General features: G+C 52.3%; 1 protein-coding gene across 2 annotated transcripts in view; it reads right to left on the bottom strand.

Moving 5' to 3' along the window:
* Positions 1–212: 212 nt before the first annotated feature.
* Positions 213–27,149, bottom strand: part of LOC147645787 (axonemal central pair apparatus protein HYDIN-like) — a 57,237-nt gene continuing 30,300 nt past the window's right edge. For both annotated transcript variants that reach the window (XM_086874216.1, XM_086874217.1), the window contains exons 24-59: positions 26,480–26,645; positions 25,872–25,970; positions 24,957–25,166; positions 24,004–24,132; positions 23,078–23,255; positions 22,401–22,558; positions 21,948–22,069; positions 20,863–20,999; positions 20,104–20,225; positions 19,825–20,016; positions 19,278–19,430; positions 17,971–18,210; positions 17,228–17,371; positions 16,621–16,808; positions 16,264–16,446; positions 15,906–16,025; positions 14,540–14,699; positions 14,262–14,434; positions 13,908–14,106; positions 13,121–13,220; positions 12,499–12,592; positions 11,846–12,014; positions 11,321–11,559; positions 10,933–11,002; positions 10,095–10,299; positions 9,490–9,722; positions 8,280–8,428; positions 7,139–7,331; positions 6,483–6,591; positions 5,639–5,893; positions 5,151–5,293; positions 4,583–4,807; positions 3,264–3,424; positions 2,298–2,404; positions 1,273–1,720; positions 213–604 (exon numbers count right to left, since the gene is read on the bottom strand). In XM_086874216.1, coding sequence (XP_086730342.1) covers positions 442–604; positions 1,273–1,720; positions 2,298–2,404; positions 3,264–3,424; positions 4,583–4,807; positions 5,151–5,293; positions 5,639–5,893; positions 6,483–6,591; positions 7,139–7,331; positions 8,280–8,428; positions 9,490–9,722; positions 10,095–10,299; positions 10,933–11,002; positions 11,321–11,559; positions 11,846–12,014; positions 12,499–12,592; positions 13,121–13,220; positions 13,908–14,106; positions 14,262–14,434; positions 14,540–14,699; positions 15,906–16,025; positions 16,264–16,446; positions 16,621–16,808; positions 17,228–17,371; positions 17,971–18,210; positions 19,278–19,430; positions 19,825–20,016; positions 20,104–20,225; positions 20,863–20,999; positions 21,948–22,069; positions 22,401–22,558; positions 23,078–23,255; positions 24,004–24,132; positions 24,957–25,166; positions 25,872–25,970; positions 26,480–26,645 — 6,136 coding nt within the window. In that variant the 3' untranslated portion in view covers positions 213–441. The remainder of the gene's footprint in view (positions 605–1,272; positions 1,721–2,297; positions 2,405–3,263; positions 3,425–4,582; positions 4,808–5,150; positions 5,294–5,638; positions 5,894–6,482; positions 6,592–7,138; positions 7,332–8,279; positions 8,429–9,489; positions 9,723–10,094; positions 10,300–10,932; positions 11,003–11,320; positions 11,560–11,845; positions 12,015–12,498; positions 12,593–13,120; positions 13,221–13,907; positions 14,107–14,261; positions 14,435–14,539; positions 14,700–15,905; positions 16,026–16,263; positions 16,447–16,620; positions 16,809–17,227; positions 17,372–17,970; positions 18,211–19,277; positions 19,431–19,824; positions 20,017–20,103; positions 20,226–20,862; positions 21,000–21,947; positions 22,070–22,400; positions 22,559–23,077; positions 23,256–24,003; positions 24,133–24,956; positions 25,167–25,871; positions 25,971–26,479; positions 26,646–27,149) is intronic.

The raw sequence follows: 27,149 nt of genomic DNA, 5'->3' as shown, positions 1-27,149 counted from the left end.
AAGGAAAGGATTTTGGGGAGGAGAAGTACAAGGGAGGGGCCTGGCCATGCGGTCCCCATCATCTTGTGCTCTCCAGGAGCCATTCTGGGTACACCAGGGAGGAGAGGGTGAACGGAGTAACTGGAGACAACTGGGGGGAACCTCAGAATGTACTAACTTGGGGGTTTGAACTGGGGTAGTGGGGTTTAAGGAAAGATCTCTGGCACCATGGCTAACGGTTAACAACTTATTAGCAAGTGTTTATTTACAGTTAACTGAAACTTAAGTTATTTAACAAATTAACAAACAATTATTTAATTAACAAAGTTAATTAAAAGATGATGATGGCTGGAGCTGGGAAGGGCAGCTGCAGAGGTCGCATGTAAAGGGTGGGACACCATCAGCAGTAGGAAACAAGATGTTGCTGGCTCCTGCTGGATGCTCCAGCTGACACAAATGCTGTCACTGTGGTGTTGGTTGCCAGTGCAGCTGCTTCTTGTGTCCCTGGCCTTCCTCTGTCTGCTGTAAGGCAGAGCATTTTGGTTTTTCAAAACGCTTCCACTGCCGGGCTCTGCCTTTCAGAACCACCTGCACCGTCCTGTGAGTCTGCTCCAGGTTAGGAATGCTGGGGAGAAAGGGACTGGTATTAGCCAGAGAAACATTTCCAGCCAGACGCTTTTCTGCCTCCTTGCAGAGCACACAGCATTGCATCCTCCCTCTGTGCAAGCAGTGAGCAGCTCTGTGCCAGAAGCAGAGCTAGGGACTGGCTGGTCCCTGGGTCTCTCATTCAAGATCTTGCAACCCTCCAGGAGCTTAATGTTTCATACAGTGTCTTTTGCCAGTGTCTCCCTACCAAGGCCAGATGATCTCTCTGCGCTCCTGTGGGAGCTGCTGCCTCTCTGGGACTGCTTGTCTCCAGGCCCACCTCCCCATCCCGGTCAGAGGGACTGAAGGGAGGGTGTTAGGGGATGAACCAGGCTGTGCTTGGTGATGCCCAGCAATAGCACAAGAGGCAACGGGCAGAACCTGAACAGGAAGTTGCACCTGAACCTGAGGAAGAACTTCTTCCCTTTGCGGGTGACAGGCTGCCCAGAGAGGGTGTGGAGTGTCCCTCACTGGAATTATTGCAGAGCCCTCTGGACACTGCTCTGTGCCATGTGCTCTGGGATGACCCCGCTTGAGTAGGGAAGTGGGACCAGATGACCTCCTGTGGTCCCTTCCACCCTGTCCCACCCTGTGATTCAGTGATAGCCATCAGAAGTGTGAGTTGGCAAGTGTGTCCATGTTTCCCACCTGCACAGCATGGTGGTCTCAAAGTTCCCCACATCCTTTGGGGAGAAGAGCACATGAAAGGTCTTCTTCTGGCCAGGAGCGATGGTGCCGAAGTTGGGGTTGATGGAGAACAGTGACTGGTCATGGGTGACATCTGGGAGGACTTCCAGGGAGGAAGTGGCACGCTGCGGGGAGAGATTCCATTCCTTGGAGCGGCACCACTTCTTGGAACTCTTCTTCTGCTTGGCATCCAGCTGCTCTTCCTCAGAAAGCTGCTCCTGGTCAGAATCTTGCTGTTCCTGCTCGGAATCCTGCAGCTGTTCCTGCTCGGAATCTTGCTGCTCCTCGGCAAGCCACTGTAGGTGCCGCAGCTCAGAAGGATGCGTCTCAAAAGGATGGTCCTGCTCCCCCCGGAAAAGAAGCACCAGCTTTCTGCGCTGCCTTACAACAGGAGCAGAGATGAGCCCACCTGCAGAGAGGAAGAGGACACCATTCAAAGACAAAATCTGTGTTGCCAGCAACGCTGCCTCCTGCAGCAGCACATAGGTGGAAGAGAGCTGGGATGCACTCGGAGCATCTCTGGCCAAGTTCCCAGCAGGGAACAGAGCTTCTGGGAGCAGGGTCTCTGCTGCAGCACACACTCCTGTGCCAAAGCAGGAGCTGGTTTTAGACAGTGACTTTGCAGCTGCCCTGGAGTGGGGAACTGCACACAGACAGTGGCTGCAGGGCAGCTCACTCGTTACACCATTGCTCTCCCCAGACTCAGACTTCTCAAAGCAATGACCTGATGTCCCCCCTCCCAGTCCTGACCCAGCACGTGGCTCTCCCCAGAGCCTGGCTCAGCTCCTTTGCAGAGCTGAAGTGGCAGAGCAAGAACAAAAGGGGCTGAAAGGCAGAGGGGGCAAGGAGAAAACTCTCCAGCTGCAGCTGGGAAGATGCTGATGAAAGTGAACGTGTGGACAAGGAGGAAAAAGGAATTCAAGTTTTGGGGTGAAGGGGCAGGGTCTTCTCCCCAGGCCCTCAGCTACCAAGTGAAATGCCCTTACCCATCAGAGAGGTTGAATATGGCATCCTCACTGCTTCACTATCTGCAGGAGCAGCTTCCTCCCAGAAGTATTCCAGGGCCACCTTCCCTGTGTTGTGCATCCTGAAACTGAAAAGCAAGAAGGAGGAATTAAAAAAAAAAGTCCAATAAATAGAAAGCAAATAGTACAGTAACATTGTCTGAGGGACTCCTGCTACCACTTTCTGCTGAGGAGCATCTTCTTCCCCAGGCAACCCTGCCATGCTCAGACTGCTGTCCTTCCTGGGTGGCCCAGAAAAGTATTTCGAAGTCTGGAAGTTGAAGAGGAAAGGGCCAACATGGTGCCCAGGACATTGAAGCTAAGGGGCTTACTTTGGACTTTCTTTAGGTCTTGTTTGACTGCAAACTTATTCTTGAGCAGATGAGGACAGGTGACACGCAGTGAAAGCAAACCCGTGGCTGTTCTCAGCAGAAAATGGCAGCATTGAGCCTCTCCTGACCACCCTCTCCTGCTTGGCTTGGCATGCATGTGAACAAGCCTGTGCTGGTTTTGGCTGGGGTGGAGTTCTGGGAAGCAGGCACTGGGTCAGCCCTGGGCAAAGGTGTCACAGCATTGTCACAGTACAGCTGGTCTGGACTGGACACAGTGAATGTGGCCATAACACAAATCCAATTCAGCTGGCCTAGTTCATGCCTGAACGTGTTCCCAGGTAAGTTACAGGGGACCCTTGGCCAGCCCCATCCAAGCTGAGAAGTGAGCACAGCACTGGCCAGGAAGTTGGGCAGGAGAGAGATCTCAGCCAATGGCTGTCTAGCTCAGGAGATTTGCATTGGGTATTTCAGTGAGCTCTGAATAATGAACGAGGCTGTTTTGTCTCCTGAGCACCTGGAGCTCGAGTCGTGAGTTTTGTCTCCCCAGCCACGGCCAGCACAAAGTTCCACAAAGGCAGCTCCCGCTGGCAGGGCCCTGCCTGGCCTCAGCACTCACGTGGCTGTCCTTGTCTGGAAGGGCAAGGTGTCCTTGAGCTGAACCACGACTGTGTCCAGTTTGAACTGGGCGTAGGCAACCAAGGCACTGAGGCACAGCTCGGCCTCCTGGCCGCTCTTCTTCAGCACAGTGTGAGCCGGTTCTGGGACTGTCTCCACTGTCTGCAAAAGAGGAGAAAAGAATCGCTGAGCAGAGCCCAGAAAGTCAGGCTGAGAAGGGAATCTTTGGGCCTCCAACATCAGCCTCATAGAGGGACTAGAAAGGACCATTCACTTTTACTTCCCTGGAAAGATGACAGAATTGGGACTGTTGTGCTGCAGTAGTTGTTTCTGCCCACTGATCAAAGCAGTCCTAGCACAGCTGTTAATGTACCCATGGAGACTACAGCGGCGTTCCAATCCCTGTACTTCAACCTTGGAGAGGGACTGACTTTTTCCCTGGTCCCCTAGAAATCCAGCAGGTCTCAAAATTAGGGTTAAGTTCCCCTGCTGGAGCTCTGTGGGTGGAGAACCCCATGACTGCAGACTTCTAGGAAGCACTTTTTTCTTCTTGTCTTAGGAGAAAGTGCTCTCCAGATGTCACCTGTGGAGCAACAGCCACACTGCTGGCAGCTGGGGATGGGCATTTTGGGATGTGAAAGATCTCACTAGGAAAGTGTCCAACTGCAGATGTTCTGATAGAAAAGAGGATGGTTTAGAGGCCTTAAAATGGTCCAGAAACTTGGAAAGAGCCTTCACCCAAGCTGAGTGTGTTTGGCAATAATGACAATAAAAGCAAGAGTCTCCAGAGATGATCCTTCTCCGGACTCCTCCATACGGTCACACAGTGCCTGGGCTACTCCATGATGAGATAACCCTCCCAATACAGAGACCACAACCAAAATCTCTGGTATCCATGGAGACAAACCTTGGCGTTCACCAGCAGGTGCAGTAGAAGTGTATTTGTCTCCACTTCTAAAGAAGAGACAGAGTGCAGCAGACTTAACTCCTTGTTGGTGAAAAGGCACCAAATCATATGGAGAGATTTCAAACACCATAAAATGAGATAATCAAAAACATTGTCTCCCATTCAACATGGGCTGCAGCACTTGTGCTTGTGGCCCAGACTGATAGTGTGTGGCTAATGGTCTCTTGTCTAAAGGCTTTCCCTCTTGTGTGAGGGTCATGTGCATCCACCTCTCCCCTAGAATGCCCTGCTGGTGAACCTCAGGGCTGTCCAGTGTCCAGAGGAAGCAGGAGCTGCTCAGCCAGCAGTGATGGTGTTATGGTGGTTCTTTTTGGAAAAGCTGTGGTGGCTTTGTTTGCCATTTTGCTTCTTACCTTCTCTTTTTCAGGCCATTGGGCTGCTGGCTCCTGGTTCCCGGTGATGTCCTTCCACATGACAGTGCACATTTCGTCATCCCAGTCCGGAACATTCCATAGTGGCAGCTCAAATTTGATCTTGGTCACCTTACATTTCACAAGGTGCCTCCTGAAGGTGGCTGGGACATCTGATTTCAAGGTCACTGTGATGGCCTTGGTGCAGCCAGGGTGGAGATGTCCCACCTAGGGAGAATCAGGGAATCAAGACCAAACTGGAAGCACTGCCAAGGGCAGGACTGATATAGCAAAGGGGACTGATGTGGTGAGCAGCTGTGCCAGGAACCTGCACCTCAGTGTGGATTTCTGTGAAGTTTGATAGACAAAAGTATGAAGAGAAGGTACCACCTCCCATAACGCGAAGCCTTTTCTGCAAGGCTGGCAGCCTTGGCCCAGCCAAGCCAGGGAGTGCATCTCCTGTGTGGCACTGGAATGGGCTAGCACTGGCATGTGAGGTCTCCCTGCCAGCTCCCAGGAACGCCAGGGCAGGGCTTGAGCAATGGGGAAAGGCAGAGCAGCCCCCACTCACCCTGGGGGAGAACTGGAATGGGACGTCTGCCTCCCACTCGAAGCGCATGAACATCATGCCGGTGTGGTTGGTGATGGTGAAGATCCTGTGGCAGGGCTTCCCAACAGGACAGTCCCCAAACTGGATGTGGTTCAGTCTGACAGCTGTTAAGGAGGAAAGCAAGGGATCTCAGCATGCAGGGAGTTCCACCCCACCCCCCTCACATGCACAGACTCCTGTATGTTCAATGCTTCCTTGCTCCAAGCCTTCCTCCCTCTGGCAGGGAGCTCCCCAGGCAGTTCCCCATCCCACCACTTTCAGGGAAACACCCTGGCACACCCCTGAGCCAGCGCCATGCAGCACAGCACACACTGCTCTGCATGCATGGCTGCCACACCCACAGGCCTCCATGTCCAGGGGTGACAGCCCAGGCCTGCCTAGAGAGAGGACACACATGATCAGATATTTTCTTCTTCCTTGTTCCACCTTGGCAGCCTCTCCTCTCTTACCATCAATGATGTCTTTGTTCAAACTGCTCTTATCATTCCTCAACTGTGGGTCTTCCTCTAGACAGTCGAAGCTGAATTCATCCTTGTGGCCTTCACCCACCAGCTCTATCAGGGTCTTGTCAGAGTAGGTGTCCCCCACTAAAACGCGGATCTTCCCTTCCACACGTTGAGCCAGGGTGGGATTGAAAATGACATCAAACTCTGCCGATTGCCCACGATGCAGAAGCAGGAGAGGCTTCCCTGGGGGCTTGCTCTCTGCACAGCAATGGAAATCAGAATTAAGTGATACAGTTGTACAGAGGAAATATTTCCATATATGAGGAACAGAAGGTTGAAACCAGCTGCCTTCTGAGCACAGGTTGTTCTACCCGCAGTGGTTCCCGACCCTCTTCTTATGTTCACAAGACTGCCATCTCCAGACACATCACCACTTAAGCAGCTTAACCTCAGGTTGATGCCCAGCCCTCATTCCATCGCTTCCAGACAGCTCCAGCCACATGGAAAGCTGAGCCAAAGAGCACTTTGGGCTTCTGCTGGCTGCCTGTGTGCTCAAGGGCTGTGTCCGTTCAGGCTGGGACCTTGCCACATGCTGCAAATACCTCAGAGGCTGCACTGAGGCAGTGAGAGTCCCCCAGAACCCAGCCCACCACGTCTAGAAGAACACAAGAACTTCCTACTCCTTGCTAGGAGGAAACCCTGGAAAAGGTCCCCATGAAAAGCTCGGGGGACAGAGAGCCCAAGGAAAGAAAGTGTGTCCAACATCTGGCTGCAGCTCAGAGAAGCCAAGAGCAGGGCACACGTTTTCCCTCTGTGCACCATCGCACTTCATGGTTAACGAATTTACCATTTTCAACAGAGTCCTCTCCCACATCTTCAGTGTGGAATCTCTCCAGTGTGGAGCGCCTGGCTTTCAAGAAGAATGCTCCATGCTCATCCTCCAGGTGTAACATAAACTGAGAAAAGGGAACACAGAGCACAATGATACTGGTGTGAGTACAGGATGGCACAGGGACTGACACCACAGTGCTGCTGGTCCTGCATAGGAACCCAGCACCTCTCCCACTGCAAACAGCACTGAGCACAAAAGTTAAGTCAAACCAGCTGGGAAAAAGGGCTCTTTAGAGCCATTTGGATTGAACCAACACGGAACCAAACAGGACAGAAAGCAATAAGCAGAATATAATTAAACCACAACTAAGTTTGCTTAAAATATAGTAAACTGGGGAATACAACCTAATGGAACTGGAAAATCACACATTCCTTGAGAACAAACCTGAAAGATGGGGGGAAATACTCCACCACCTTCCTTGTGTTCAACTTAAAGAAGAAAGACTGGATGGAAAATTTTCAAGAACTCCCTTCTTGGAGAACAGATGTCAGTCCCTTGCTTAAAAAGAATTTGTGACACCTCTTGCCAGGTCTGCCATGGTTTTTGGGACCCTCCCCCTGTGCCACAAGCACTTATTCCCAAACCAGACCATTCCTTGAGCAGGTCCTCACCTTGACAGGTACGATGCCGTTGTTACGGACGACCAGGGGGAGCATCTCTAAATCCCCCAGCTGGAGCCTCTGGAAGCGCAGCACGGCATTTCCTCTCTTGCTGCGAGCTCTCGGGCACACGACTGTCACCTGCGGCTCGTGCCCCCTCCCACTGATGGTGAAGCTCAGGATTTGGGGCTTGATTTTCACAGAGCTGCAGGAGAGGCACACAAACAATTCCAGCTGGCACTAACCCATTTCTCACTGGGCAAGCCAAGCAGCAGGGGCAGTCCACACTGTTTTCCCTGCCTGGTGCTCCTGTACCCCACAACACAGCCCCCCACCAGCCTCTTCCCAATCCCCTCAGGGCCATTCACAAGAGGAACCTGTCCAAAGAGCCAGAGCCTTCCACAGTAACAGTTAAAAGTAATTTCACTTAATTCAATCATGCAGTACAGCAGATACATAATGAGGCACCAGATGAGATATGGCAAATCCCCTGGCTGCAGTGAGATGAGACATAGGCAACAAGCAAAAAAAGCACAGCATGAAAGCAGTACAAAAGCAAGAAGGCAAAAAGAAATCATTGTCACCATCCACCAAGATCATTTCCAAGAACAATAGAAAAGCAATTGCTTATTAGCAATTAGACTTCTCTGGCTCCAATTCAGCCACTAAAGGCTTGAGGAAGGGCAGGTCAAAGCCCCTGTACACAGGTCCCAGTGCAGAGGAACAGGGCTCCTCTTTCATACCAGCTCCCATCACTCACATGAAATAGCTTCATGAATGCAGGGAATCACAGAGGATCATTAATGTCACAGAAACCAAGAGGAAATTGTGACTGCTGACTTGCTGCCACAGAAACTGATCCATCTAAGCTTCTGTCCTTGGAAATGCCCAGCTCAGCTGTAGCACATCTCAGTAACTTCCAGTTGGCTACCTATTTCCCTGTCTTCCTATTTGCTCATACAGGCTAAACCTGTATGACAAATCTGCCTCATTTTTCTGCTCTATCCAACAGTGACTGCCTCCCAGATCATCTCATGCCAAGTACTCTGCCTAAGGCTGCTGAGAGCATTAGAGCTAACAAGAGGTCTGTGCCTTCCCAGTGGAGAGGCAGCTGTCAGAGAGGCCTCCCCCAATATTTCTCAGGGTCAATTACCATTTGGGGATGACAAGGGAAGCCTTAAAAGTGCAGTCGTAGTTCTGCTCGTCTGGAGGGGTGAAGGTCACTGTAGCAACAGCGTGGGATGAGCCGGGAATGGACATCTGGACTGGATGCAACTTGAAAACGGTGATAGGGCCTTTTTCCTTGGGGGAAGCCAGAGAGCAGTGTTAGGAGAAAACACCTTCCAGCACGACACAGTTTCATTCATAAAAGCATTACTGAAAACAGCATGTCTGTAGTGGTTTAGATTTGCTAATTGGAGTTTCTCAGTCAATGCACTAAATAATGTGGTGGGGTTTAGCACTGGCTAAAATCACCAGGACACTTATACATTTTTTGTTGTGAACTATGGATTAGGAGAAGGGTAAAACAGGTTTAAAACTTAAAAGGAATAAAGAAATTTTATCAACAGGACTACAGGAATAAGAAACATCAGAATAAAACCTCCAGAACACTTTTTCTCCCCCTACCCAACTTTTTCTTTTCCCACTTTTGACCACTGGGAGACAAAACCTGGGATGGTAAAGCAGTATCAACTCTACAATAGTCTTTGATCAGTCCTTGTAAGAAGAAGAGTTTTTTCTTGTCATGCTATGGAGACTTTTCTACAAGAAGCAGTTTTCTCCTGGCTTCTCTTTTCCATGAATAGCAGCCAGCCAGGCAAAAATCTTGCATTGTGACAGCTCTTCCCATTTTCACAGCCCTCCTAGAGGTGTGTTTATGGGCTGTGAACTCAGGGGTATTGTTTTAAGGATGAGTTGTTCAAGCAGGGAATGCTGACCTTGTGCTAAAGCATTGTGTGTTCTGAGTGCTGGCAGCTGCCCTGCCCTATGTGGGAGGTGGTCACTGCATGGAAAACCCTGCAAATAACCTACAACTGGCCTTCAGAGAGAGGAAAAGCCAGGGAGCCTGAGGAGATGCTCTGCTTTGAGCCCTGGCATGTCAGTTGATAACAGCCCCTCTCTGAGTGTGCTTCCAAGAGAGGTTCAGAAGGATTCACTTCTCCCACCAAAGACCCAGAGGTGTGAGCCAAAACCTTGCCCAAGACATGAGAATTCAACACAACTGTTCCCTGGCTCTGCTGCTCTGCCCTGAAGTTTGACCTACACTGAGCTAGTGTGGGCCACAGAAAGCAATCTGGAGAACAAAACAGCTTTCACATGGCCCTTAGAGGGCAACCATCTCCTTGGCCTCCTGTTCTTACCTGTCCTGGCAGGGGGCTGATGGAGAGGACCACGTCACACGGCAGAGCACTTGTGTTGTAGATGTTGAAGTGGGCTTCAGCCTCTTGCCCAACCAGAATCTTGTTGAAGATGAACTTGTTTTCATCTCTCACAAACAGGCCCACACCGTGCACAGAGAGCAGCTTGTGGCTGAGGTCAGTGCTGCTGCAGATCGGGTATTCTTCGAAGATTAACATCGCATCCTCAGCAAATGCTGTGGACAGACCAGAGGGATGAGCATGAAGAAGCCTCCCTGATGAATTCATCTGGGCCTTGCTGGCCTCTGAGAAGGCTTGGTAAGCTCTTTCTGCCCAGGTAACTGCTAAACCCAGCTTTGGGTGGGGGAGCTGGCTATGAGGATGGAGCTCAGTCAACCTGAGTCTTAAAGAGCATTGCTTTCCTTTTATCCTTCCATGCATCCCTCTCAGCTGGGGAGGGATGAATTCACCAGTGGACTTAAGAGGGCTGGAAACTCTGAAGATTTCAAGGGGGGACACCAGGGCTAGCATGCCTCCCTATCCAAGCAGCAAGTTGAGGTGCTGATCAGCAGCAGGTCTGGCCAAGGGAACCTGTGGAGAGCACGTACCTGGCAGGCAGGACTCGGCAGTCAGGGTAAAGGGAATGCCGAGGGGATTGTCCCTGGGGTCTCTGCCCACGATGTCAATGTACAGCTGCTCCTCACAAGTCCCCTCCTGCCCTGCCAGGCACTCCACCGTGATCTGCTGCTGGCCCCACGGAGCGATGGAGTCGGAGCAAGGGGACACCGTGAACATGCCCACATTGAGCTGACCCTGCAGAAGAAGTTCCAGGAGAGGCTGAAGGGTAATAGCTGTGCCTTGAGCACCCCAGCAAAGAGTATGTCCTGCCTTGGCCTCCAGCTGGGCCCAAGCAGCCAGTCCCAGGGCAGGGAAAGATGACTCCATGGCCCAAAGGCAGCTCCAGGTTGAGCCCAACAAGCCAAGAGGAGCTGCAAGCCTGTCTCAAGTGGCAGAGAGAAAGGAGATTGAGTGTAAAGAATGAAGGTGGTAGCTGTGATCCTCAGCCTCCAGAGGTAACAGGAGAGCAGAAACAGCTGTGAGAAATGATGGGAGAGAGGTAGGGGAATGAGATGAAGAAAAGGAAGAAAAAAAAATGTTGTCTGAGCTCTGTGGACCGGGAGTTCAGGGGGGATGTTTTTGCTTCTGTGGTGTTCACAGACACATGCTGGCCAGCAGCTATCACACACAGGACCTGCTCCCCTCTGCTGAGCCCACAACTGCAGGTCAGAGCCAGAGTACAGGACTGTCAATGGGACTGAGCAGATCCTGGACTCCATCCTGCAGACCACGTCCCACCCAATGGAGATGAGCCCCCAGCCTGGGCACAGCAGCATCTTCTCACATCCCCTGCAGCAGCAGCATTGTTGGGGAGCAGGAGTCACCCACCTGTGTCAAGCTTGATTTCCTTCCCGCTGAGCACTTCCTAGCTGATGGAACAGATTCCCCTTGCTTTGAACTGAGAGGAGAAAGCAGAGGTATCTGTCATGCTGAGCTCCCCTGCCTTTCTCTGAGGCCAAAGCTGGCCTTCCTCCTCACAGAGGAAAGCCTTCCTGCTCCAGATGGTTCCCAGAGAGCAGCCTGCAGCACCCATTGCTGGACAGAGCAGCTCGAGCACCAGCTTCCTACTACACATGGGGACACTGAGGCGTGTTTTGCTCCCTCTCCCCAAGGCAGGGATGCAAATGGGCGATAGCCCAGGTCTGGCTGCCTGCCACATCTCAGCCGTGGGCTGGTGCCTCCTCAGGCAGGAAGGGTGGTGCAGGGCTTCTCGTACCTTTTGCTTTCCAGTGAAGATGCATCCTCGGTTGCTGGCTGGATGTGGAATTTGAAGCTGATCGTGCCTGTGTTCTCCAGCACGACAGTCTGGGTCTTCTTGCTGCCCTTCATCATGGCACCGAAATTGATGGGTGAGGCAGGCTCAATACTGAACTTGCTGTACGCAGCTCTGGCCGACACCCTCACTGGGATGTTGGCGACAGTCTGGCCTCCTTCCCCTGCGATGGCATCTATCACCTGTGTCCACAGGAAGGGGTGGTAAACAAAGCAAAGAGGCCAGCCAGCCTCTACTCCAGTCCCCAGCCTCCACCCCAGGCCTCCATCAGTTCACCCACCCAGTTAAAGCACCTCCTCCAGAGTCAGATTCTCAGCTCCCTTAGGAAGCCTCCCAAATGGTTTTGAAGACTTTGTTTGTGTACGTAGGAGAGAGGATTCTCCAGTTAAAGCCCTCCTTCCATTAGACACCTGTCCTGTTTATGCTCCCAAAACACCGTGTGGTAACAGCCTGGCCCAGGCAGCTCACCTGGCAGTACAGGATGGGGCTGTTCTTGAGGAGCATTTCCCTTGTGGGGTGGAAGAATATCTCAATATTCACACCAGGCTGGGAGGCGATCAGCTTGCCCGACTGAGGCTTGACAGTGAAGTGGGATGCCAAGTCTCGCATCCTGGGACCTGCACCCTTCAGCATCAATCTGGGGAGAAAGGGAAGGAATGGAGATCTCTGCAGTTACAAGTAGAGGTGCTGCCAGCACAGCCAGGACTTTGCATAGGACCAGAAAAAGAAGAAAAGGGAGAGTGCAGCTCTGCTCAGGGAATCCTGGATGCTGACAGAGAGCACAGACAGTCATGAGGTTATTGCAAGAAGCCTTGACACTGAAATTTTTCATTCACTCTTTTACAGAGTCTCAGAAGGAGAAAGGAGGTGACCATCAAAGAAAGGCAATGAATCTCAGCATTTCAGTGCCTGAAATTCTTGGGGCTCTCCTTTGGGTTCCCTGCTGAACTGTGGAGAACTGCTAGTTTGTGGCTGGAATCTCTGGTGAAATAGCTGAGGGAGCCCAGGTTTTGTGTTTATTGTGAGGTAGCCAGCATGGAAACAGGTTCTAACCATTGACAGAAGGAGACTGCAGGCCTGGGAACCCAGGGAAATGCTCACCACCAGGCAGCTGGACTCACCTGTACTCAATGTTGTACAACCCTTTGTTCTTTAGAGTCAGGACGGTCTTCACATTATCCAGGACATGGATGGTTCCAAAATCCAAGGTTTCATCTGCAGACAACGCACAGAGCGAGATCAGACATGGTATTTGTGAGCTGCTGCAGAATACACCAGGTCCCAAGCTACATGGAGGTCCCAGCACAAAACCCTTTTCAGCAAGTTGCTGTTCTTGGAAGGGTTTTCCAGCTACTTGTCTGCCCTTTCTCTTCTTACTCAAAATATCTGCAGGCTTAGTAGCTAAGGAGCTCGGCTTCCATTTCCTCGCTTCCAAGCACAAATCCCATCACTTTACATGCTGTGCTGAGCCTGTGGGAATTGCCAACTGCCTGTTCACGTCACTGGTGTTTCAAAGCCCCCAAATCCAACCTGCACGTGAAGCTGCACACTTCAAAGTTCAGAGGGGAGAGACTTAAGGCTGCCAGTGCCCTGACAGTGCTTTATTCCATGCAGCTTGCAGGGTATGTGCTTTATGTATCCATGCCATCCTTGCATCCCATCCCATCCCAAGTGCTTTGGTCACCCACCACCCAAGGTCAGGCAGTGCAGCTGGACTGCTGTGTTTGGGAGACATCCACTGACCTTCAGGCAGGACCATGCTCAGGAGAACATCATACACCTCTGCAGACAGTTTGATGTTTTCAACCTGAACAATCCCCAGGATGTTTTCTGTATCTGAAACCTGAGGAAGCAAGAAACAAACACTGTTCAGATTATTCTTTTGCTAGACAGCCTCTAAGTCCTTGTCTCTGCTGGCTGCTTCCCCTATGGCCTCCCCAGCTTCACAAGTGTTGGTGGACACCCAAGCTTTCCTAACCCGTTCATCTCATGGGCTGTCCCAGTGGGATTCTGCTGCAGTAAAAAACCCCATCAGCCCAACTCTGCATTCCTACAGCAGGGAATGCTGCTGCTAAAGCTTCCTTGAGAGGCACAGGGATGTAAGAACAACCACAGGAAGTGTAGGGTGTCTCAGAGCAGGTGGCATTGACAACCCTTTGCAATCACCTAGCACCCTCTCTGAAATGCAGCCCCTAAACCATGGGGAACAAAATGCCAGGGGCAGAGTTTGTTGCACGATGCCAGAGGTTTGGACAAGCTCCAGGAGAAATGCAGAGATCACGCTGCAGTCTGTACAACCAAACAACAACCTTCAACCATTCACAGGGCCAAGGTGCTTGTGCTACAGGCTCAGGGTGCAGTGTCTGCTTATCTGGGGGATGTGGATGCACTGCACGTTCTGGCAAACGCTGTGTAGAGGCACAAGTTGGGGTCACAGCACCCTTGTGTCTGTCAGGGGCAGCTCTTCCTGACTCTGTCCCTAAGAGCACGTGGCTGCTCACTGTGCCAGGCAGGGCACAGTCCCTCTCACCTCTAGTCGAAGGGTCTTCTCAATGGTGCCAATCTGCTGGGCCTTGAAATTCACTGTCACTTCAAACTCTGAGCGGGGATCAATGGTGCCGTTATCTTGTGACAGTGAGAAGTCCTCAGCAAGGTCATCCAGCCCACTGAGCTGCCAGGCCATGGGCAGTAGGGTGTTGTTTTTCAGGACCAAGGTCCTGCTGTCAGTCCTGCAGAGACAGGAGGCACTTGGCATCAGCTGCTGGCTGGTCACACCAGCCTCGCCACTGAATGCAACCTGGAGCAGCTCCATCCGAGCCCTGGAAAGCAGAGTCAAATGTTTTGTCTTTGTCACAAGTCTTGGAGTGCTTGTGGGATGACTGACCTGTGCAGAAGCAGCTTGTCAAAAGACAGCTCCAGGGGGCTGACCTCCAGCTTCACGTGCACCCCGTGGCAGCACACGCTGAAGACCACTGGCTCTGGGTTCTTGTCAATGCAGCAGATGAGTTTGTCTTCCAGGAAGCCAGGGGAAGTGGGGTATGCCCAAATGGTCAGCTCCTGGACCCGGCCCCACGGAAAGAAATAGAAAGAGCTCTGTGTGTGAGCAGGAGCAGCAGCTCCTGGGCACTTCTACGGTGCCTGCTCTACCTGCCCCTCTCCTACCTGCTTCTTCTTTGGTTTCAGGGTCATGCTGGGAGGGTCCAGAAGGAACGTCTCTGCTTTTCCATCATCCTCAAAGAAGAACTGGACCTCTACGTCCATGGGGGAGTTGTTGAGGATGGTTATATTCTCCGAGTTGGCAGGACAGTTCTGGGCCTTGTACCTGTCCACAAAAGGGGAAAAGGCTGCAGAGGAGACTGTTGCCTTTGCCACGCATCGAGGAAAGCACCGTGTGCAGCCGAGGAAGCGGTGCTGGAGGACCCTGCTCTAACAAACAAGTGAGGGAAGTGGATCCCAGCCAGGGGCGTGGGCATGTGCTCATCCTTGCCTGACTTTGATGCCTTCCCCTGTACTTGGGGCCTCCACCCCAGAAGCCTGATGATGCTCAGGCCACTTCAAGTGTTTTTAATACAATGTAAATTCAAAGGTGCCTAGAAAAATAACAGTACACCAGGCCCATGGGTTCTTTCCCCTTCTTTCTTGGGGTGCCTTCCCTGCAGGGTATAAAGAAAGGCTTTTGGAAAAAGAGTTTAGCTGATCTATTTCCAAAAAGTCATGAAACTGCTTTGGATTTCATGGCTTATCACAAAATCTGAGAAAGAAATATAAAGCATCATTTCCCAAGAGGAATGCAAAAAGATAACAAGTGACCCTTCTCTCAGGTGTGGAAATGACTTTGGAGTGAAAGGGTTAAAGAGGCAAACAGAAATCCCAGACCATCCCATAAACCTGGCTAAAGATTGTCTGGTTTTTGAAACTGTGTTGTCAAAATAGATTTAGCCCTCCAGAGCTCCCATGGAGACAAGAACTTAATGTTAAATACTATTTTTTAAAAAGTGACAGTAAAAGTAGAAATGCACAATAGCTTCAATGACAACGTTTTCAGGCAGACTTTATCCAGCAGTGATGATGCAATGTCATTACAGGCAAATGTAGTTCCTGCTGTACATACCCCCTGACACCCACTGGCAGGTCAACCATAAAATCTTATTAATAATTACAGATCAATGATAGCTTTACAAAACCACCTACAGAATAATTGCTCACTCAGGCTAACTGCCGAGCTCAAAGCACTTCAAAAACCACCATACATTTCCTAAGGGGTGAAGCTGAGATGTGGAGGCAGACAAAAGTTGCCCCAAGTCCCCTCTGGACTGGCAGCAGCCTGGGGCTCTGGCCAAGGCACCCAGCAGGCAGGCAGAGCGGCACCCCCAAGGCTCATTTGCCTCTTGTATGCTCAGGTTCACACATCTGTGCTCCTTCAAACCCAGGTGTGTGCCAGGACTCTGCCAGGGACTGCCCTGGATTGTGTCCATGTCCCCAAGCGTGTCCAGGAAAGAAAGTACAACACCCAGCAGGGAGCACATACCACTCTCTTGATTTCCCACACAGCAGCGGTCCAAAGTGGAATTGCTTGGTGCTCTCAACATATTCCTTGAAGATGATTTCACCTTCCTTCATGGTCCTCCTCCACTGTGGAAACACCAGCCTGGGCAGAGAAAGCAGGGAAGGAGGAGCTATGAGATGCTGCAGGTAGGAAATGCAGTCAGAAAGCCATAACCCATCCTGGTGGCTCAGGGACCATCTGCCTTCCCAGCTCCCAGCACAGAAAGAGATGCTGGGTGACGTCAGGCAGCACCATGTGCCCAGGCCAGAATGCCCAAGGAGCAGCCCTGGCTGTGAGCTCGGGGGCAGCAGTGTGGGAGGCTGCCAGGGGCCAGCCTTACCGTGGGTTCTGGCTGATGCTGGGGTACAGGCCGGTGCCACTGCAGGGCAGCTCGTACTGCCGCTTTGTCCCCACCAGCTCAAACCTCAGCGTCTGCTCAAACTCCCCTGGCTTTTTGGTGGAGAAGTGGACCTTCAGTTCCACCTCACCGAGGGCAGGCACTATCCAGCGGTACCGTTTCAGCCTGGCAATTAAAGAGGAGGCTTCAGACATGGCTGAGGAGCAAATGAAACAAGGAGGGTGCACTGGCCATCCCATGGAGGCCCTGGCACAGGGTTCCTGTGCAGCTGGGGACGATGGACCTTGTTTGGCAAGAGGACCAAGAAGCAGAGGCATCACCTCCTCCTGTGCAGCTCACCTGAGGAATTCTGTGGGGACTGAGGCACTTTCCAGTGTACATTTGGACCTTGTGCTGGAGGATTCCCAGGGACTTTCTGTTCTCTGTGTAGATATTTGGCTCCCCTTTGGAGACTTGTCTCTGCTGGCTGCTTTACCCTTCTTTGGCTGGCCCTCAGCAGAACTGCCCATCTCATCTGGGGTCTTGGCCTAAAGGGAGAGAGAAAAGGGAGAGAGGGGTGAGCCCTGAGACATTCCCATCCTGGAAAGAAAAATGGGCCTTCGTTCACCGATGGAAGAGAGAATAAATAAGTGCACCTGCCCAGGAACTTGGTCTTCCTTACTGGGGTTTGTTTTGTCTAGGACACCCCTTCTAACTCAGGATCCTCTCCTCAAAGGAAGTTGGTGGTTTTAAGTGATTTTTCCCCTCTTACAGAACTGCTCTGTCTCCAGCAAAGCTGTCTCTTTTGCCCCATCCCTGACAGAAAGGAGACCTGCAGACGTGGGGCCCCATCACATCTTCACTACCTCTCCACAATGATCCTTTTCCATCCACCTGTCCCTCATGCCCCTATCTAGCCTGGTCCCTGCCCTGGCACCTTCAGTGCCAGCATCACTGCAGTACCCACCAGATTGTCTTCAGGTGTAACAATGGTGAAGGGCTTCACATGCTCTGCAGAGCCCAGCTGCTCCTCTGGGCTGTCAACTCTGGAGAGGACAGCAGCAGGGGGAAGGGGAGGCCCTTGGGGATGCAGTCCCAGATGCCTCAGCATCTAAAAGACGAGAGAAAATCCTGTTTATACTTCTGTCACCTTCATCCTCACAACTCCTTCTTTGAAGGCACTGAGCTTTTGGCAATGGGCTTTTTGATTTCCATCACGTACAAGTATTTTGTTATGCCCAGTGGGGTGAGCAGGCTCCAGAGCAGAGGCAAGAGCTACAAGCAGGACTGGGAGAGAAACCCCTCCCAAGTGACTCATCTGAAGAAAACAATGACCATGAGCTGCTCACTGCCTGCAGCCACACTAGCCACACTAGCCAGGACTGCACTCTGCCAGCAAAGCCCTGAGAACCAGTGGAGTTTTCTGCCAGAGCACATGCCCAGCCCAAGTCATGTCCAGCCTGCCAGCAGGGAAGAGAAACCATATGCAAGATTCCTTTTCTCACCTTTCATCCCACAGATGCAATAAACCCATTTTCTGTCTCCTCCCTTCCTCCCAACAACACAAACTCTTTAAATCCTCCCACAGCACATCAGCAGAGCTGGCTTTGCCCTGGGCATTGCCTCCATCTCCCTGACACAAGCCTGGGAAGATTGGAGTGCTGTGAAGCTTGGGCAGCATGTACACGGGGACCAGACCTGCCTTCTCACCTTCTCCTCCTCCAGGTACTGCTCATCAAAATCCAGGGAGTAAAACTCGATGGGGAATTTGCATGGGTTCTTCACCACCACTGTGGCCTCCACCCCATCGTTGTCCACCAGCCCCCATCCCATCTTTAGTGCTGGGGGACTGAACTCCAACCGTGGCTCCAGACCTTGCCCCGAGAGGTGCAGACTTAAGTGATTGCTGCTCCCATGAATGTTAAGTTTCAGTTCATACTTGTAAGACCTCTGAAAAGAGAAAAGTGCAGAAAACTTATCCATGAAGCCCCAGGACCCCAAATACAGCGCTTGCCCCAAGGCCAGGGTGTTATCAGTCCCTCCAAGGTGAACAGAAACCAGATATTCACTTCTGCGAGGGACTACAGCGCCTGTGTCTGGGTGTGAGTAACTGGGATGAGTCCTGGTGTGCACTGTCACTGGGTATTGGGTACCAGATGGATGGACAGTGGACTGCCAGGCGTTTTCACCCAGGCATGCAGGAGTGCAGTGCTCAAGAGAAGGGCCCTTGGGGTTACAGTGTCCACACCCAGTCCTGGCACTGCTGCATCAGGCAAACGCCAGCTCCAGGAGAGAGGCAAATGAGCTCTGGGTGGCCAGAAATAAGGGTCACCTTCTCTGCTTGGTGTTTGGCTCTGATCAAAGCCAGACACAAGATGTTTACATCTCTTGAGCAATTAAAAGGTCCCTGGGACTGTCTGTGGGCACAGAAGCACTTGTGTCCATACTGCTACACACTGTCAGTTTCCAAGACCCAGCGGCCCCAGGCAAAGTACTTTTGGGAATGCTGCATCCTTTTCAGTTGAATCCCCAGCTGTGTGGGAATGTGCAGGCAGGCCAGAGCCCCAGGGACTGACTGCTGGCAGCACACCACGACAGGTGACTGTCCTGCCATGCTCAGGAAGGTGTCTGGTGGCTGTTTTGCCAGTCAGTTGTGCAGCAGGATGGGCCTAGAGCGGCCATTCCAGGATTATCCTCTGCGAGTGTGCAGCTGCTCTGCACCGAGTGTCGCAGCTGCAAACAGGGCCAGGCAAGGGGGAGGCTGAGGGGAGCTGGGCACATCCCTCCCCTGTGCCGAGAGGCAGCCACAGAGCCCTGATGCTCTCTGTGCAAGCTCCCTGTGGGCATTTCAGAGCACATCTCCCGGGAGTGCTCTGTGGGCTGAACTGAGCCACGCTGAGCACGGCGCTTGCAGAAAGCCCCCTGTGAAGGCAGAGCTCGTCCCACACTCTCTGCACCAGGCCCTCATTTCCAGATAGCCCTGACAGGCCTCCTGGGCTGACAGCTGCCAATCTCACCTCCTCCTTGGGTGCAAACTGGATTTGCAAGTTCTGCCACGCTCCTGCATCAAGGGTTCCTTTGGAGGGCGTCACTTCAAAGGGACAGCGCCTTTCCTCCAGTGCCTGCTGCTTCTGACCTTGGGCTGGTGTCATGTATCTGAGTTGATTGCTCTGGACACAGAAACCAATGGGGTGAGGTCTCCTCAGCCTGTGAGGACAGAGCCTCAGTTCCTGTAGTGCTCTGAGACACTGATACAGCGCTGACAGCACCCACAGCCAAACCAAGTGTGGCCCCAAAGCCTAGAGCTGGAGGGAAAACCTGTAGACAGGGCAGGCTGAGGGAACTGCTGTCCTCAGAGGAGGAGGAATGGCTGAAGATGGCACAAAAGCAAAGCAGCAGCTAATGGAACAGGTCTAGGAAAACCAGCCTTGATCTAGACCCTCAGAAGCTTCTTCAAACACGCCACAGACCCAAGTGCTCGGGCAGCCACAGGAGCAGAAAGGGCAGGAGACACAAAGAAAACCCAGCCAGGAAGTTGTGTGTTCAGTGCTGCCTGTGCTTTACCTTCGTAACAGGCTTGATGGCAGTGATGAACCATTTGCAGGGCACTTGGAACCCGTTGTAGAGCTGGACTGTCTCAACCTGGCACTGCCCAACGAGGATACTGGGGAACTGCAGTGTGTTCTGGGAGAGGTCGAGCGACAGTTCCAAGACAGTGGCACGAAGGCGGATGTGAGACGTGGGGCCTTTTGTTACCTGTAGAAGGACAGAGAATTCAGCAGAGGGTGCAGGTGACATCTGCTGCTGTGCCCAGCCTGCTGCCTGCCCCAAGAGCTGTGGTACCTGTATGGGCAGCAGCACATCCACGTCACCCTGTGGTTGCTGGGCACTTTCAAAGCACACATCAAACCTCAGGGTGTGCATGTGGGGCAGACTCTTCATCTGGCCCAGGTCCACGCTGAAACCTTGAATAGATGAAAACAAAGCAGCTGAGATACACAGGAAACACAAGCAATGTGTCAGAAGCACGTTAAGGCCTTACAGCTGTCCTGGTGAGAGGTCTGGGAAAAACCCCAGGCTGTGCTGTGACCTGGACAAAAACTCAGAGTGCACCTGAACGCCCCTCGACACAGCGAGCCACTGTGTGATGCAAGTGCAGCCTTGCCTCAAGGCCTCTTCTGGAAGCCTCTTTTGATCCACCAGAGGATCTCACAGGCTGTTTCCTCAAGAAAGGCTGAATACAAGTGCTGTGACAGTGTGAACTCCAAACAAAGCACTTCCAAAACACAGCAGACACCACTGGTTCACAAAACAAGGCCACAGAGTGCCCAAAGAAACTTGATGCTCGTGGGAGCCAAGGGCAGAAGATGCTGAGAGGTGACCAGGGTGATGAGCCCATCTGGCCCCACACTGGAGTGTCAGGGCACTTGTAGGCAGGCCAGGTCCCTGGGCATGGCTGGACAGGAGGATTCTGCCTCTGAAGCTCCCAGCAGGGGCAGGGAGAAGAAAAAGCTGAAAAACCTCCCCAAGTTCAGTGGCTTCAGCTAATCTGGGTGAGACACCTCCTCCATGCCCACAGGAAGTGTCTCCAGCACTGCTTACCTGTGTCCTGCAGGACAGATGCATCGACCCAGAAGGACACTGGGATCTGCCCAGGGTTGGTGATCTCCAGAGTGCGTCTCTCAGTGAAACCCTTCAGGACAGTGCCCATGTCCAGGACATACTCGGGCAGCTCAACTCTGCAAGGAGGAGTAAGGACAGTCCTTAAACCACAGCCTGCCTCCATGTCCAGGTGGATGGAGGATACAAATCAAATGGCTATTTCTTTATTCACTGCTGCAAAAACTCAGCTCAAGCCCGTGAAACCCATGGCCTGACCACCTGGCAATGACTTTGGGAAGTCAGGAGGAGTGCAGGTCCTAGGTTTTATCAGCTACTAATGGTACCTGGAAATAAAATTAGTTTAAAATGGAAACTGTCCACAGCTCCTCTGCCATGAAAAGCCAGTAGAGGTGAGTCCACTGGGCCTCCACTGGACTAAATGAAACCACTTAGGCTGGTGTACAGCCTGAGCCTGAAATTGCTTTGGGGCCTAGCAATAAGATTTGCCTGCACAGGAAATCTTCACTGCTCTGCAGCCAGATCACCTGATCTGTTCTGCAGAGCATCTTCCTGAATTGAAGCCTCCCTTGCTTGTGCTGCATCATGATGGTGCAAAGGGACAGACCAAGTTAATTAGATAAGCCCTGCCACCCCACCAGGATTCAAGCCATCTGATTTTGGGCTTTCAAGGGTTTGCTGACATGTGCAGTTCCCTCCTCCTTTTGTTTAGTGTGCTCTGTTAGTTGGAACCAAGACATCAGCTGGGAATTGTCTCTTTCAGAGCTAGTCAGCAGGGACAGAATTGAAGCTGTCTGGAAGGGCTTGAAGGTCTGCAGTGGGTCCCCTCAGCTCTAGGGACAGAACCCCACAGCTGTGGGGAGCTGAGTCCAAAGCTCAGCGTGGTGCTGGGGAAGGGAGGGCACTCAGCTGCTCACACGCAGCGTGTCACAGCCACCGGGACAAGAGCCTCGCTGCAGTCCAGGCTATTCCCAGCTCTGCAGAAACAAGGAGCTCTCAGGAGAAGGGGACATTGCTGGCTGTTCCCCACGGGGCACCTGGAGATGGGGATGGGAGTCCCTACTCACTTGACAAGGCTCTGGCACAGCTTTTTGTCAGGGAACTCGGTCTTTGGGGGATGGCACGTGAGCTTCTTCTGCAGCTCCAGAGCAGCCTTCTCGATCATCTTTATCTGCAGCCGAGTGTTTGCCTGAGGAAACGGAAGACAGACAGTGTCTGGTTAGCAAAGGTCTTTCCCGAGGTTTGCACCTGAGAAAGGATCCCACCCTGCTCTTGTTGAGAGGGGTGTGGGGTTCTCCTGTCTGGCTGCTCGGTGTCTGACAAGCTGGTGCAAGCCAACCCCCAGAGAGACCATGGCCAGAGTGGCAGCCCTAGGGGCAATGCTGAGGTGACACATGGTTCTAAGTGGGCAGGGAGGTCCCAGGTGCCATCAGGGCACCGGGAAACTGCTGTGGGCTGCAAGGGGCTCAGGCGACATGGACACAGTGGCATGTGCCAAACGGGGCTGCAGCTGTTCTTACTACAATGTCAGAGCCTCCAGGCATGCAGGGCTGCAGCTTCCCAGTCTTCACATCTGGACTTTTTAAGGGCTGAGCTGCTGGGATCTGAATTTTCAGGGTCTCACTGTATTGCTGCCTGTGTTCTGCAAGCCGTAGTGGCTTTCCACATTTCTCATTTCCTGAAGGAAGAAAACATCCACCAAGAGAAGTGTGAGCAAAGTGCCAATCCCACTTAAATTGGGAAGTCCCTAGCTCCCAAACACTGCTTTCTTCCAGAAAGAAATCCCTCAAGCCATCTATGGAAAGTGGATGCTGCTGCTCCTCTCGGAATGCTCACGTTCGCTCCCATCCATCTTCCTCCCCACAGAGGAACATCTCATCCCCTGCAATGTCACGCAAATCCAACCCTGCCAGAAGCCCTGCCAGCCTCTCTTACAGCTTTCCCAAGCCTTTCAGGCCAGCCATCATCCTTCAGGACCCTGCCAGATGTGCTGGCAAGCTCTGCAGGATGGTTCCTGGGACAAAGGCCACATGGGATCCTCTGCTCAAGACTCACAAAGCAGTCAGATGGCTTGAGTGGCTCTGGGAGTCCTGCAGCCCTCCAGGCTTGGTGCAGGTGGGCATGAGCTGCCCTGTGGGCATTTGGTAGGGAACAAAACCAGAGGGGCCCTTCCTGGGGGCACACAGGCAGTGCCCACCTTTGATGTTCCAGGGCAGGTTGACACTGATCATAGGAAAGGACGCTTCTCCTTTCAGGCAGATCTTTTCCGGCTCCAGGTCACCCACTTTAAGCTGGTATGTCCTGCTAAAGGCTCCTGGTACTCCTGGCATGTAAGAGAATCTCAGCACTTGCTTCCTGCCACATGCAATGGAGCCCTGCAGGAATGGCAGAGGAGGAAGGGAATACATCAGAGTGTTTGATGGGGGATGGCTCAGGGGACAGACAGGCTGACAAGACAGGTTCTCTATCTAGAAGAAACCATCAGACCACATCACCTTTGTGATAAATACATTATAGTGTTGCCTTGCACAGTTGTTAGAGTAAATACTGTGTGTTTTATAATGTTGGCTTTTGTCAAAGAATTTTTGCTAAAGTTTAGAATTTTTTTAAGGCAAATGTTTTGTGGTGATACCAGTGTTGGGGAAGAGTTGCTGTAATATTAACATTTAACCAATGAAGTTAATGGGAACCTGTTGAATGTGTCAAAAAGTACCAAATGACCAGGACTAGGGCAACTGTACATGCTCCAAAAAGGTAGGATGGAGGAAGAACTATGTTAAAATATTTGAATATGTGTAACCATTTGTGAATTTGTATTAGGCTGTTGCAGTACCCAGGGTCTATAATGGATGTGGTTGTGTTGACTGGTGTGCCTCTGGCTATGGCTAAGCACACGAGCCAAGCACCCACCACTGTTCCTTTTGCTTTATTGACTTTCAATAGCACTGGTTTGACTTTCTCTGCCCCCAGAAGAAATTGCTTACAGCCCTCTCTATCTCGTGGCTGAGTTTGGGGTTTTCCCCTCGGACCTTTTTCCCCCTTTTCCCCCTCCCCCTCTTTTGTCCCTTTAACACTCTCCTGGGCCACCTGACAGGGCTGGGGTCAGTCACTCGTGCTACTTACAGTGGTGGGCTTGACCAGAAACACACCAGGCAGGTCTTGGTCTGCAGTGCTGGGTTCTAGCACCCAGTTGAATTTAATCTTGCTGGTGTTTGCCAGGATGACCGTGCTGTGATGAACTTCGTTAAACATCTGCAGAGAAGGCAGAGAGCGGGAAGTTACAGAGCCAGGCCTGCTGCTGGGAATCTCCTTCCTCTCTCCTGGCCTTGAAAGCAGACACCTGATGGGAGCAGGGACCAGAGAGGAGATGGGGGCACTTGGGAACCCGGGGAACCCCCAGGCACAGGGCACCTGCACAGGACCAGGGAGCTCTGGCAGCACCCAGAGGTGTGGCAACAACCATGGGAGGGCCAGTAATAAATGAACACATTTCATTGTGGGGACACAGGCCCTCTGAGGGGTCACCAGCAGCCAGGAGAAACAGAGACAGCACGGAGGCACTCCAAAAGAAAAGGCACCTGCATGCAAGTATTGGCAAGCAGCATACAGGCAACAAGGGAGTCACACAGAGCAACACCGACAGGGCCAGCAGCTGGAAATAGCTGTGGGCTTTCAACTGAAAAAGAGTGAAGTGGGGATCATTCTGGGACAGTGTCTCCAGCTATAGTGACTGGAAGCCCAAGATCTTCCCCTGATTATTGCATGGATTAAGAAGAGCGTTCGACAAGAGCATCTCCTTGGAGGTCAGGCTTTTGGAGTGGATCAGCAGAGGGACGTCCAGAGCATCCCCCTGCGGTGCCTCAGGAGGCAGTGTTAAGTCCCCTGAACAAGAGGCATTCCCAGCATTTTGGAGAGGGTTGGAGACGGCCATTTTACAGCTTGGATGCCAGATGTGTCCCACAAAGGTTGTACTTCCAAGCCCCAGAGACAACAAAGGGGCTGGGAAGGGAGCCCTGGAGCGAGGTGGGCAGGAAGGCAGCGAGGCGAGGAGCTGTGCCCGGGGACCCGTGGGGTACCTGGGAGCCGCAGTTGATCTCCCGGGCGCTCAGGGAGAAGCTGACACGTGAGGCCTCCCCGGTCAGCTTCACCTCGTAGGTGGGGCCTCCCTCCACGTGGCACAGCGCTGTGACTTGGGCCATGGTGTTGAGGTGGCCAGTGAAGGTGAAGAAGACCTCCTGTCTCTCTCCCGGCTGCAGCACACCCGACAGCGGCAGGATCCTGAAAACCTGCACGGAGAACAGGAGAGACTGAGGTGCTGAGCATGGAAATGGATGCACAAGAGCACCTTGGAGCAAAGTGCAGCTGTAGCCAGAGGGATCTATTCCTCAGACAACACAGCCAGAATCATCCTGATCTCATCCTGTATCCATGCCACTGACCAGTGGAGGCACCATGAGGAAAATCTTCTCCCATACTCACGGATCAGTGCAGTAATACACTACATTGAAGTGAACTGGGATGTCTCCTGGCAGTAGAAATTCTCTCTGACACACAACTTGCCTTTAAAAAGCATTTATGACTGCTTTTAGAAAAGCGGGACACGCAGAGTGAGAGCTCTTGGAGCTCAGGGAAGGACCCCAGCCCAGCTCATCTGACTCCTGAGGCTTTTCCCCTCTCTCTCTCTCTCTGATTTATCTGCTGCTTTTTCAAGGTGCTACAGCAAAAGCTCCTGCAAAACTTTCCTACGGACCACCTGATGATGTCCAGGGGGAGCAATGCCCTCCACAGGTGCTGCACAGCGTCCTTGGGCCTCCCTACAGCATGTCCTGCGTGGCCTCTCCAATAACCAGTTGCTTCAGCAGCACTTTGTGATGGGTCTGGAGGGATGCCAGGCCCCTCTGTGGGCAATGCTGAGGGCCACCAGTGGGGCTGGCAGCTACAGCCCTGCTTGCCACACTGAAAACGTGGAAGTGAGACAGATTCCCTCTTACCTTCTCCACTTTGAGGGGAATCCATGGTACATCCACGGAGTGACTGAATCCTGCCAGCCCCACTGGGATGTAATGCCTTCCACGAATATATGTTGGCAGCTGAAAAACAAGCCATTTTCTATGCTGAGAGGAAGAGAGAGACACTTGGCAAAGTCTCATTTTAGAAGACAGCTTCAGGGCCACCACTGCAATACCAGTTCTCAGGTGAAAGCAGACACCTGGAAACAGGTGGTCTGGCAGGGTTGGGAAGAGGGTACATGGAGATCAGGACTCATCACAGCTTGCTCTGGGAAGGAAGCTGGAGGTCTTAGCATCATGATGCAGATGAAAGCCTCATCTTACATTGTGAAGAGAACAAGGCCAAAAAATCCCACACTCAACACAGATCTGTGTTGAGCTTAGATCTGTAGGATCTGAGCAGGCTTCTCCAAGGAAAACTCTCCTGCTCCTCCCTCCCACACAGCCCATGTCCATCCACAGGCCCCGCTGCCCAGCCCACTCTCAAGGCACAAACCAGCAGGGCAGCAAAAAGGGAGGTCAGCATGAGCATGACTTGGTGGTGGCAAGCTGGGGAGACAACACAGCACTGGGTGTACAACAAAATCTACCTCTGCTCTTGAAGATTGGCCAAGATCCTGTGGTTCTTGCAGGTCTGTGTCTGGCTCCTCCACATTTTTAATACTGCAGTGGCTCCATTGAGATGCTGAGCAATTCAAACAGGTACTCTTCAACTTTGGTGGTGAGGGTCTGAATTTAGGTGGGCAAAGTTCATATCTGGAAAAAAACATAACTGTGAGCAGGGACCTGCAGTGGGAGGGAAGGACACCTGCATGAGGAGCTCCTGGTCAGGATGCAGCCCCTGGCTGGGTGCTGGTGCACTGAACTCAGGAATGGTTTGATCCAGCCCTTCCCAATCCAGGCTGGAGCAGGTCTGTTCTAAACCAGCCCAGGGATGACACTGAGGTAGCAGTGGTGCAGGCAGCTGCAACTGCTTGCATTGAGGAACTACAGAGGACAGGGATTAACACCTTGTGAGGATGCAAAAAGCACAGTGGGAGAGGAAAAGACAGAGAAGGAGGAGAGCAAAAAGTGAGATTTGAGACACCAAGGGCACACCCAGGCAGTGATGAGCCAGCACAGCCCTGCCAATGCCCAATGCCAGAAACTCTGCAGCTCTCCCAGGTATTTATCAGGAATGTTTCCCTGACAGTGCAGGCAGGGGTGGTTGGCATTTCCCAACACTCCCAGCTGGCTCAGGTCACATTCCCCACTTTAGAT

Source organism: Cyanistes caeruleus, unplaced genomic scaffold (assembly GCF_971803275.1).
Source record: "Cyanistes caeruleus unplaced genomic scaffold, bCyaCae1.hap1.1 HAP1_SCAFFOLD_171, whole genome shotgun sequence".
NCBI classification, from domain to species: Eukaryota; Metazoa; Chordata; class Aves; order Passeriformes; family Paridae; genus Cyanistes; species Cyanistes caeruleus.
Note: the sequence above shows the minus strand (reverse complement) of the source record. Positions and strands in the feature narration are given on the sequence as shown.